This window comes from Microcebus murinus, chromosome 24 (genome assembly GCF_040939455.1).
Source record: "Microcebus murinus isolate Inina chromosome 24, M.murinus_Inina_mat1.0, whole genome shotgun sequence".
NCBI lineage: Eukaryota > Metazoa > Chordata > Mammalia > Primates > Cheirogaleidae > Microcebus > Microcebus murinus.
This window is the reverse complement of record NC_134127.1, coordinates 10,023,981-10,036,274: the sequence shown is the minus strand read 5'-3', so window position 1 is coordinate 10,036,274 and position 12,294 is coordinate 10,023,981. Positions and strand designations below refer to the sequence as shown.

The 12,294-nt window shown below is 35.6% G+C and overlaps 1 protein-coding gene across 7 annotated transcripts in view; it reads left to right on the top strand.

Moving 5' to 3' along the window:
- Window positions 1-12,294, top strand: part of WRN (WRN RecQ like helicase) — a 107,604-nt gene that overhangs the window by 71,712 nt on the left and 23,598 nt on the right. For 6 of the 7 annotated variants that reach the window (XM_075997126.1, XM_020282486.2, XM_075997128.1 and 3 more), the window contains 6 exons: window positions 571-663; window positions 2,603-2,735; window positions 8,776-8,946; window positions 9,024-9,127; window positions 9,709-9,781; window positions 10,518-10,594. In XM_075997126.1, coding sequence (XP_075853241.1) covers window positions 571-663; window positions 2,603-2,735; window positions 8,776-8,946; window positions 9,024-9,127; window positions 9,709-9,781; window positions 10,518-10,594 — 651 coding nt within the window. The remainder of the gene's footprint in view (window positions 1-570; window positions 664-2,602; window positions 2,736-8,775; window positions 8,947-9,023; window positions 9,128-9,708; window positions 9,782-10,517; window positions 10,595-12,294) is intronic. The other variant, XM_075997127.1, reaches the window with a different exon arrangement.

Sequence of the window (12,294 nt, the reverse complement as noted above, 5' to 3'; positions counted from 1 at the left end):
AGTGCATGTGGTGCTTATTTTTTCATTCTTGAGATACTTCACTTAGTAGAATGGGTTCTAGCTCTATCTAGGAAAATACGAGAGGTGCTATGTCACCATTGTTCCTTATAGCTGAATAGTACTCCACGATATACATATACCACATTTTATTAATCCACTCATGTATTTTTGGGCACTTGGGTTGTTTCCACATCTTTGCAACTGTGAACTGTGTTACTCTAAACATTCGAGTGCAGGTGTCTCTTTTATAGAGTGTCATTTGATCTTTTGGGTAGCAAGCCCAGTAATGGGATCAAATGGTAGATCTACTTGTATCACTTTAAGGTATCTCCATATTGCTTTAAGAAAAAAAGTTTTGCTAAGTAGTTTGAAGTATTTTGAAATGTTTTGTTGCTGTTACATGTGTGCTGAATTTTTAAGGCAACCTTCTTTTTGCCTGAATAAACTGAAGTCAAATAATGAGGTCCCAAGTGAATCAATTAATGATGATTTTACCTCATTATTTTCAGGAATGAATTTAACATATATGTTTTTGTTCTTTTATTTAATTTAAAATTTTCTCTTGGGTAGAATCATCTTGTCTCATTTTGAGGACAAACAACTACGAAAAGCCTCCTTGGAAATTATAGGAACTGAAAAATGCTGTGATAATTGCAGGTCCAGGTAAAGATTTCTTATTATAGATGAACATTTCAAAAGTCTTTGTTTTCTCCCTTTTCAAATCATGTTTAGTTGAATTATTGTTCAGTGATACATATTTTAATTTTTAAACAAAAAATGAATTTATTTAAATAAAAATGAATTTATTTATCAACCTACTTAAAGAATTCTCATTTGTATTAATGATAATTTCAAATCTACTGGAAGGATGACTTAGAAATTTAGCTTCCAAATGTATTTAAATGGGCTAGGAGCAATTGTTCATGCCTATAATCCCAGCACTTTGGGAGGCCAAGGCAGGAGGATCGCTTGAGGTCAGGAGTTGAAGAATAGCTTAGGCAACATAGTGAGACCCCCATCTATAAAAAAAACTTCGTAAAAAAATTAGCCAGGCCTGGTGGTGTGCGCCTATAGCCCTACATATTCAGGAGACTGAGGCAGGAGACTCGCATGAGCCCAGGAATTGGAGGCTTCAGTGAACTTTGATTGACCCAGGTTGGGTGACAGAGTAAGACCCTGTCTCAAAAAAAAAAAAAAAAAAAATACATGAATGAAAGGTTTATAATCTTTGTGTCATATTTTATAGTCATTAGAGTTTAACAATTTATTGCGTAGGAGATTTGGGTTTTGTTTCATTTTCAATGATGTTTATTCAAACAAGATGTTTGGCTTAAAGGGAAACCTATCTAGGACTGACTTACAGTAATTTACCTAAAGACAGATTGCCCTACATGTAACAGTTACATATAAAAGATGTTATAAAATTGTTCTTGGTTCTACAATAATAAATGAAAAATATTAAAATTCTCCAATTGAATAAGGTATACAAGGATTTTTATGTTTCTTTTTAGAACAGTGATTGCAAAATAACTCTCTGGAACATAAAGAGCTGAATGAATGTGCCACTAGGGAAAAGAGGGAGTCTTCTCACAGAGCCAGTGCTTTTTGTACTTTTCCCCCTCCCGTCTCCATTTCATGTCAATCAGAACATAACCATAGGCCATTAAAAAAAATATGCTTGTGCTCATACACTGATTATGTACAATAAAGGAACAAGGAAGGAGAAAAAGAATGGAGAGAACCGTATTTGTAGTCGACATGTGGTGGAACCAAATTGGCGTTTTTCTAATTGAGAATGTATTCTTGGTCTGTAAGCAGAGAGTTCTGGAGTAAAGCAGCAGGTCCCCTTGTTAGTAGATGCCTCCTGTCTGCTGCTGGAACACCTCAGTTGTATCTTCATCCTTCACTTCCAAATGTGCGAGTGTGTCTGTTTCATTCACTGGCTGCCCATCACGTCGGAATCTGATCAGCCTTATCGACAAGCTCTGTCCTTCACAGTAGGCTTTCATTGGTTTAAGTAGTGGTGCATGTATGCCTTTTCATCTTAAACTACCCCCAGAACCGTCCTGCCCTAGCACCTTAAGAAGTAATGTCATTCTCAGTCTTGATTCCTTCCATGGGCTTTTCCTTGGCCACAGTTAGCTCAGGAGTGTCCTCAGCCGCGGCTTCAGGAAAGAAATGCCAGGTCTGCCCTGAATGAGCACACAAGCAGCAGCAGCAGGAGGTGCCAACCTGGATTTGTTTGTTTTTTAAAGTTAAAACCCCCTCTTTTTTTTTTTTTTTTGTAACAGGCCTTTTTTGTCCAACAAAAGCTAACAGAGAAGTTCAATATTTTACATAGTCAATCAAATGGAACTGTTCTGCTTGTAAATACTGCCACACTGCTTGCTGGAACTTCTTCTCTACAGTTATAGCTGTTATGTTATAGTTTATTTTTCATGTTTTCACTACACCCACACTCTTGGCTGTAATGAACTTTATCTGTAACTTCTGAAGCAGTTGGCACATTTGAGATATTTTTTACTTGGCTAATTGTTACATGAAATCTTTTTATTTTTAAAAGTATATGCCTTGGCTAATTTCTTAATTTATTGTTATTTAGACTTGGTCATTGCTATTCCTCAGAAGATACATTCCAAGACTTTGGTCCTCAAGCATTTCAGCTGCTATCTGCTGTGGACATCTTAGGAGGAAAGTTTGGAATTAGGGTTCCAATTTTATTTCTCCGAGGATCTGTAAGTATGTCAGTGAATTCCCTCCATAGTTCTTTTACTCCTGTTACTCTTTTCTTCAGAAATTTGCTATATTACGATTGTAGCTTTCATTTTAAATGGGTTTATTAGAAATTCAGAGAGTCATATTAAGTTCCAGTTAAACACTACATTCATGACTGGATAAAACAACCTGTGTGTATGATACCTTCGCTGTTTTCATGTTCAGCTGCTATTCGGCACTGCATGGCAGTCTGGCATTGTGTTAGTTTATCACATTGCAGTTGGGTGAATCCCTTGGCTGGTCTTTCCTAGGATAATTAAGAAAAGTTAACTTTCATTGTGTCAAGGGACAGGCAGAACAAAATTGTATCTTTTAGTGCCCAGGAAACTGCTAAATACTTTGAGTAAAACTTTAGTTTCAGGGATTGTTTTGTGAGTATCTAATTTCAATAATGATATTTGGCAGGAAGTTTTTTTTGTTTTTTTGTTTTTAATCTTTCCTTCTGTTCTTATCAGAAGTATTTAAAATTCTAAGAAAGCTTTTTTTTTTTTTTTTTTTTTTTTTTTTGCTTTTTGGTGTGTTTTTGCTTTCCCAATGAATTCATAGTCAATTCAACTCCTTTTTTTTGGAGTGATTAGTACATCAGCATTCTGCTACATTGCAGGTACAAATCTGAGTAAGACTGACTCTCATAGTCCAAGAACTTGTTCTGTAGTCCTTTTGTTTATGTGATTCCTGATTTAGAAGTCTGTAAAACAAAAGTATTATAGATTGATACTGGTTGAATAAATCAAGAGTGAGAGATAGCATACTTTGTAAATATACATATTTATTAAAAATATACTTTAAAATAGAGATTAAAATTCTCATTTTATGTGTAGAATTTAAAAAATCATTTAGGTAAGCATTTATTTGTTAAATACTCAAATGCTTCACATGAATATTTTCTGAGTTTTTATTTTGTTTAGAAAGGAATATATTAAATTAGCTGTGAAATATTTTTAATGAAATATGTTTAAAACCTCTTAACTTTTCATGTACTGATGTTTTTAGATTTTAAATGGAGTTTAAATTGTTTACAAATCACAAGTTTGATTAGTTATAGAAGTGTTGCCTAAGGAACTACTTTAGCTGCTATGAGTAATACTATATTTTTTATAAAAAGAAATTTCAGTTGTAAGGGACAGCTTAAATATAATTGAGATCTATGAAAATTTCTTGTATCTCTATCACCTTCAAAACCTGTGTATCCCAGTTGAATGTATAATTTATCAAAATTGTCCTTGTTTTAATTTGGAATAATCCAGCCGTATCCAGTATCAACAAATAAGTGGGTTCCTAGACAAACTTGAACCGGTCACAAGAGGGATCAGATTTCACCTATTAAAAAACCAAGTCAGACCACTTACACCAGCAGTCTCTTCTGGGAGTCCTCAAATTAAGAAGTTTATCATTTGTGAAATTTTATACTACCCTTGCTAGATAAAAGTGAAAAGCTTTTTAAAAAGTACCACCACTTAATGAAGATTTGTAGACACTAACTGCAGCAAAAAATAGGCAAATTTTTTCCCCCTCATTTCACTGATCTTGGTATCTACGGGGATATCATTTTTAAAGTTAACATTGTAATTCCTCTGAGAATTTAGTAAATTGTTCCCCTTAATGAATTTAGGAAAAACTAATTCTTTGTAAATTTGGGAACTATTGGAGTTTGTTTAAAAAGATAATATATGTAAATATATAACAGATATAATTTCAGCAGCACATGATTCTCTTACACAAGATTTTTCTAAATGGTATAAACAATTATGCAGCCTCTCCACGAGTTTGTGAATGGAGCTTAAAATTTTGTTTTTACAGCATAAATTTGATTAGAAATTAAATAGTGAAAGTATTGCCTAAAGAACTTTGTTTTGGCTATCTAAATAGCTCACCATATAAAAATCTTTAAATACCCTGTATGAGTATGTGATAAAATGTGCAGTGACCTCAATTTTATAGATTAGGAAAGAGAAACACAGTCATTAATTTGTATAACCAGGAGATTAAGTGAAACCTCTTTACTGATCACATTATCAAATTGCTAAACTTTATCATGGCTCTAGAAGTATATAACACGTTTGATAAAATATGATTTGACAATAGGCAGCTATTGGACTATTGGTAGTTTGAATTACCCTTTATAATTTTGAAACTAACAGGAGACAGTTATCCATTTAATTTTATGGACAGGCTATTTCATCTGATTGAAATATATTCTAATGATAATTGTTACTTTATCATTGGTTTTATTTTACACATAGAATTATGGATCACAATGACTTTCCGTAGTGGTAGCTGTGAGCTTCTTTGGCCTGTAGGAACTGGGATAGAGGCTAAAAAGAAAAAAAAGTTAAAATATTTAAGAAAAGCTATGTGCTTATTTTGTACTTTTAGAACTCAGGAATTTAAAATTCCTTGGGTTGGAGTTTATAACTATTAATATTTTTGTTCCATTAGTTAAATATGTATTTTTGTGGAAGACACTGTATTGTATTTTGTGGGGGATTCAAAGCTAAATTAGATGAGACTTTCCATCCAGTTGGGAGGAAATAAGTATAATGTAGAGATAAGGGACGTATGAATAGATATGCAGTATTATTGAAGTTCTGAAGAGCTGGTGCTGAGGGAAATTAGAGAAGCCTCTGTGGAGGGTATCACTAGAGCTTCCTACTTTATGAGGCACTCTGGTAGATTTTGGCGAAATGTTGTCTATTTGGATATTCATTCAGAGGTAGAATGAGGGAAGATGGGTAGAGAATACTACGGCATTCACAGCAGAAAGAATTACCACGAAAAGCAATTGCGATTTTTAAAGAAGTTAATATGGAGAAGTAGCAGGGTGGTGTTTTTTTTTTTTTTTCCTTTCATCTCTATTACTGTGGTCCCAACCCCTGGTAGGAACTGGGCCCCACAGCAGGATGTGAGCAAGCGAAGCTTCCTCTGTATTTACAGCCACTCCCCATTGCTCACATCACTCCTGAGCTGCGCCTCCTCCCAGATCCGCAGCAGCAGTAGTTGTAGGAAACAAGCTCGGGGCTCCTACTGATTCTGTGTTACGGTGAATTGTGTGATTATTTCCTTATATATTACAGTGTCATAATAATAGAAATAAAGTACACAATACATGTAATGTGCTTGAATCATTCCTAAACCATCCACCTCCCACCCTGCCCCTGACCCCAGGAAAAATTACCTTCCATGAAACCAGTCCCTGGTGCCAAAAAGGTTGGGGACCACTGCTCTATTGGATAGTGGGGCAAAGATTTTGCTTTTATCAGGAACTCATACCTTGCATTATATACTGTGGCCAGTCAGTTCTCTTTATTCCAGCTCTTACCCATCAGTTAATAGATTCCCATATTCCATGGTATGTAGTTTTGGTGACCCTTATATTTCCCATCTGATTTTTAAAGGAAAAGAACAAGGTGAAATTTCCCCTTTTGAGATTACATCCTGTAGAAGTATAGCCTCTTAGAGCTAAAACTGGCAAAGACTAACCCTATTCACCTTATTTTACTGTAGTTGAAATGGACTTAAAATGGAAGTTAAATGACCTGCTCTAAGTCATATGGTTGCTTTGTACCAGAATTGGATGAGCAAATGGTTTTCTGCCTACTAGTCTAGTGCCTTTTCTCTTTATTGTGCTGTTACACTTTTAAATTCATATTTTTAAATTGAATGATCTAGAGATACTAGAATGAAAATTTTCAATTGGTAAGGAATGTGTGTATAAAATTGTGCCCTCCTTAAAAATCAGTGCCCATTTGGAATAGTCCACTCTACAAAAATCAATGCCCTTGCTGGGCGCGGTGGCTCACGCCTGTAATCCTAGCACTCTGGGAGGCCGAGGCGGGCGGATTGCTCAAGGTCAGGAGTTCAAAACCAGCCTGAGCGAGACCCCGTCTCTACCATAAAAATAGAAAGAAATTAATTGGCCAACTAATATATATAACATAAAAATCAGCCGGGCATGGTGGCTCGTGCCTGTAGTCCCAGCTACTCGGGAGGCTGAGGCAGGAGGATCGCTTGAGCCCAGGAGTTTGAGGTTGCTGTGAGCTAGGCTGACGCCACGGCACTCACTCTAGCCTAGGCAAGAAAGCAAGACTCTGTCTCAAAAAAAAAAAATAAAAAATAATCAATGCCCAAATCCCTACATTGTATTCTCTGTACCTTATATACATATCATCACGTTATTGAAGTGCTGAACTTTGTCATGACTTTCTCATCCTAGGTAGTTTTATGCTATCAGTGGATAATCTGCATAATTATGTTAACTAGAACACTTAGGGAATTAATGAAGGATGCCTTGCTAAGAGTGAGAAATCATTAAACATTTGTTGTTGAAAATTCTTACTGTATCCTGTTTTAATTCTGGGTTTTTAAAAAAATGTTACTTGGTTCAGTTTGGATTTCTAGTTGAAAAGGGACTATGATGCCTTTAAAACAAAGATACTCTGTATCAAAGAGTAAAGATATTTCATTCTCTGTGTGGTGATTGCCATGGAAACAAAACAATGTGAATTTATTTACATAGTATACCGTACTGACAATGCTCATTGCTCCTGAGGGGTAGGGACAGTTACTCCCTACTCATGAGAAAAAATCTCAATTGTTTCATGCTAATAAATATGCACGCTCACTTCAGGTTTTTTCTGCTTATGAAAGGAAAAGCTGGAAGAGTAATTTTTAGTGTCTAGTTAGCTTTTTGATTGCAGAAGAGGCACTTAGTATCTGTCAACTTGGGCAGCTGCCTCTACAGCACCTGACCCCAAACAGCACTGAGTTGGAAGTTGTAACCATCAGGAAGGTTTTATTTCTGCTGGCTCTGAGAACCAACCTCTACCTGCTGTAATCTGTATCAAACAAACGGATACCTCTCCATACTTAGGAATCTAGTAGTTGTGTGCTGGGTTCTTTCCTGATGCCGTCTTGTGAAAATTAAGCACCTTCACAATCATGTATGCCTGCAGAAATAGCAGGAGTAGCAGCCTTTGCCTCACTTTCTGCTTACACATGCCATGCAGCTAGAGATCTGATTAGCAGAACTTAAATCATGTCCAGAACCCTAGCTGAAGGGGAGTTTGAAAAAGTGTTGATATTAAGTAACTTCCTAGATTCTGCAGTAGAAGAAGTCACAGTAGATGGAGTTTTGAATGATCCTTGAATTACAACCTGCCATATTCACCACAAATACATTAGACAGGCATGACTTTCTATAAAGTCCCATGCTCATGTACTACTATACACATTTGAAAGTAGTATTTAAATGTGTAGGATGAATGAAAGAGGCAGGAAGAGGACAAAGTGAATGGAAAAATACTTTGTAGAGAGTGAAGGCAGGTAAAGTCCTTTCCATTAGAGGACAAGAGAATGGCATATAATAGGCCAGCTCCCCTAACATTTCTAGAACTTGATGGCTGTGAAAAATCTCCCATAGGAATTCTCTTAGAAGAAAATACCTCAAAACTGTCAACTGTTTTCACATGCATCGCTTTTCCTGGTATGTCTCAGTGAAGCAGGTCAATCAAAAATGATTAAGTAAACTCAGTGCTTCTCATGAACAAAAAGCACGATAAAAACCACCATGCAGTGGAAGCTGTGAGTTGTTGCACTGTACTTGTGGCTTAGTAGATGTTGGGTCACATTGTTGTTGGTCACACTGGTTCTAGTCTTGAGCTGGAGATTAGCATCAGTGTTTTCAAAAAATAATGTGTGTATGCTAAACAGAGGTCTAAAAAGCAAAGGTTAAGTATTCTAAACACATATCCAAACCTATACATTGAAAAATGCATCTGAATTATATGTGAAATTTCCTGCTATTTAAAACACAAAAGGAACACTGTTTCTATGTTTGTGAGTTGAATGTTCACAACAAGCACGATAGGTATAAAAACTCTATAGGTTTTTAAAGTTGAAATTCAGTGTTAAGTCCAAAGAGTCAATAGATGGATTTGTGTTTTACTTAACCTGTTTAATTAAATCAACATTTTAAGATATTGATTTTATTCCTGATTTCAGAATTCTCAGCGTCTTCCAGATCAATATCGCCCTCACCGTTTCTTTGGCATTGGCAAGGATAAGACGGAGAATTGGTGGAAGGCTCTTTCCTGTCAGCTCATAACTGAGGGATTCTTGCAAAAAGTTCCTGGGCATAACAAATATGCGGAGATTTGCACCCTTACTGGAAAGGTAAACAATCTAGAAGTCTGCCTGTTTGACTTAATTTTTCTCACTGTGCATTAAAACATTCTTCTTGCTTTTGATAGGGTAGAAATTGGCTTGTTGAAGCCAAAACAGAATCTCCTCCCAGACTTATCCTTCAAGCTAATGAATATGAAGAATGGTGTCCAACGAAGTCTCTTCTGCCTAGGTTCATTTTTCAATTTTTTTTCTTTTAATTTCTTTTTTGTTGTTGTTGCTGTTTAAATGATTCACATTATACCAACTTATAGGCACTACACAGATAAAATAAGTTACTTGTTTAGGCACTACACAGATAAAATAAGTTACTTGTTTGTTTTTCCGTGCTTATTTTGGTCTGTTTAGAGGCAGGGGTCTGCGTGAGGAAGATAAATCATAGAATACTTCCTTGGTTGTTGGGGAGCACTGAAAGCTTCATTCCCATTGATTACAGCAGCAGCATTGAGATCAATGCTGAGGAATCCATGTAGCAATTTCTTTCTTATGTGTAGAAGGTGGGAAGGGAATGTGTACTTGTTTCCTACTTTTTTAGTACCTTTACATGCTTTCTATCATTTATGAATTTTTTCTTTCAAACTTCTTGAATCTCCTAGAGCTTTTTCTGGGAAAACTAAAACATCAGTTTTAAAAATCACCAGTTCTAAAAGGGCAATAATATAATTTCATGTACCTTTCTCAGAGTGGGAGTGTGATGATTCGTGAATTAGATAATTGCATTCTAACATTTGAGATAATTTTACTATTTTTCAGCTCTAAAGCTGTATCTTCAGGCATTGGACAGCATTCTTCTAATCAAGGACCGGTTGAATTAACTGCAGAAAAGGTGGTTTGTTTTAAAGATATTGATGAAACTCTTGTTTTAAAATTTTATATTTTAATTCTCCAATTAAAGAGAAAATGGCATATATGACAAAACACAAAATTTGGAAAGAGAAGTGGAATGAGCAAGACTAAAATATGTGGTACATGATTTTGGGGGCTAATAGAAGTATTAGAAGGATTTGAGAAAGTAACTCATTTTGATTCTTTTAAGCCTTCTAATCATTTGACTTAGAGGTTTTTTTTACATATTATAATACTTATAGTTGATAGAAAAATAAGCCTGATTCCAAAATGTTCTCATTAAAGCTATATGCACACACTTTCTTGCTTTGTTTTGGAGCTGAGAGAACTATTACAGATTAAATACTAACCCACAGGCAGACTTCAGCTAATTAGAACACTGGGATAATGGACAAATGTGATGAATTAGGTTTTCTGGTGAGCTCTTTCTGCTTTATTAAAGTATGCAAGATGTATTAAATAGTGGAATTGTTTTTGTAACTTTGACTCTTGCATTTTTTAAAATTATTTTCTATAGTTTTGGGAGAAATGGGATATTAAGTTGCATTTCTAACTGCCTTGTAACCCTAGAAGGTGATAACTCATGAGCTTATTTTCGGGTGGTTTATTCAATGACTTGATTAATCAAAGGAAAAACTGACATTGTGAGATTTTGCATCTTTATTTTCCTCACATTTACAACTTCTTTTTCTAATGGACTTTTATGTGTTTAAAAGCAGTCTCATTTGGAGAAGATGTATTCTTATGAAGCATTCAAGAAGATTTCTTCTGGAAGTACCATTCCTAAAAAAAGGTACAGAGTTCCATATTTCTGTGTTCTATACATTATGAGCACTTTTTTTCTTTTTTTCCAACAGAGAAAGGACTGTCGGGTGTTGGGATATTTCATTGGCATAAGGAAGTTAAAGCATAAGCCTTCAGTATTAAAATTATTAAAGCAACCTATTATTAATGTTAATTTAATAGCTAATGCTTCTTGGATATTACTGTTGCCAGGCACTGTGTTAAATGCTAAGAACTTTATATGTAATAGCCTATTTATTTCTTACAATGTATGTGTTGGCTGTTAATATTTATCCTCACTTTATAGTTGAAGGTACCAAAGGTTAAGAAGTTAACTAACTTATTCAGTAGCATGCAGCTGATGGCAGGGCTAGCTTTCAAATCTGTATTTGTCTACCTCTAGCATCTAAAGACTATTTAGTTGCATTTGTATAAAATATATACAGGCATACTTTGTTTTATTGTGCTTTGCTTCATTGCACCTTGCAGATGTTGCATTTTTAAAAATTGAAGGTTTGTGGTAACCCTGCATCAAGCAAGTCTGTTGGCACCGTTTTCCCAACAGCATGTGCTGTGTCACATTTTGGTAATTTTCACAGTATTTCAGACTTTTACATTGTTATTATATCTGTTATAGTGGTCTGTGATTGGTGATCTTTGATGTTACTATTGTCATTGTTTTAGAGCTTCATGAACCGTGCCCGTATAAGATGGCAAATATACTCCATGCCGTGTGTGTTCCGACTGCCCCACCAATCGGCCTTTCCCCCTGTCTCTCTCCCTCTTCTTGGGCCTCTCTTTTCGCTGAGACACAGAAATATTGAGATTAGGCCAGTTAATAACATTGGCCTCTAAGTGTTCAAGTGAAAGGAAGAGTCACACATCTCTCACTTAAATCAAAAGATAGAAATAATTAAGCTTAGTGAGTGAGGCATGTCAAAAGCTAAGACAGGCGGAGAGCTAGATGTCTTGCACCAAACAGTTAGCTATGTTGCAAATACAAAGGAAAAATTCTTGAAGCAATGAAAAGTGCTACTTCAGTGAACACATGAATGATAAAAGAGCGAAAAGGCCTTAGTGCCAATATGGAGAGAGTTTTAGTTGTCTAGACAGGAGATCAAAGCAGCCACAACATTCCATTAAGTCAAAGACTAATTTGGAGTATGGCCCTAACTCTTTTCAATTCTATGAAGGTTGAGAGAGGTGAGGAAGCTGCAAAAGGAAAATTTGAAGCTAGCAGAGGTTCATGGGATGTAGAGAAAAAAAGCTGTCTCTGTAACATGATGTAGAAGCTGCAGCAAGTTATTGACAAGATTTAGCTAAGATAATTGATGAAGGTGGCTACACTAAACAACAGATTTTCAATGTAGATGGAACAGCTTTCTGTTGGAAGAGTATGTCATTTAGGAGTTTTATAGTTAGAGAAGAGAAGTCAATGCCTGGCTTCAAAGCTTCAGAGGATAGCCTGACTCTCTTATTACGGGGCTAATGGAGCTGGTGACTTTAAGTTGAAGCCAATGCTAATTTAATATTCCAAAAATCCTAGAGCCCTTAAGATTCTCTGCCTGTGCACTATCAATGCCTGTGCATTGTCAGTGGAACAGTGGAGCTTGGATGACAGCACATCTATTTATAATATGGCTTACTGAATATTTTAAGCCCACTATTGATACCTAGTGCTTAGAAGAAGATTCCTTTCAAAATACTATT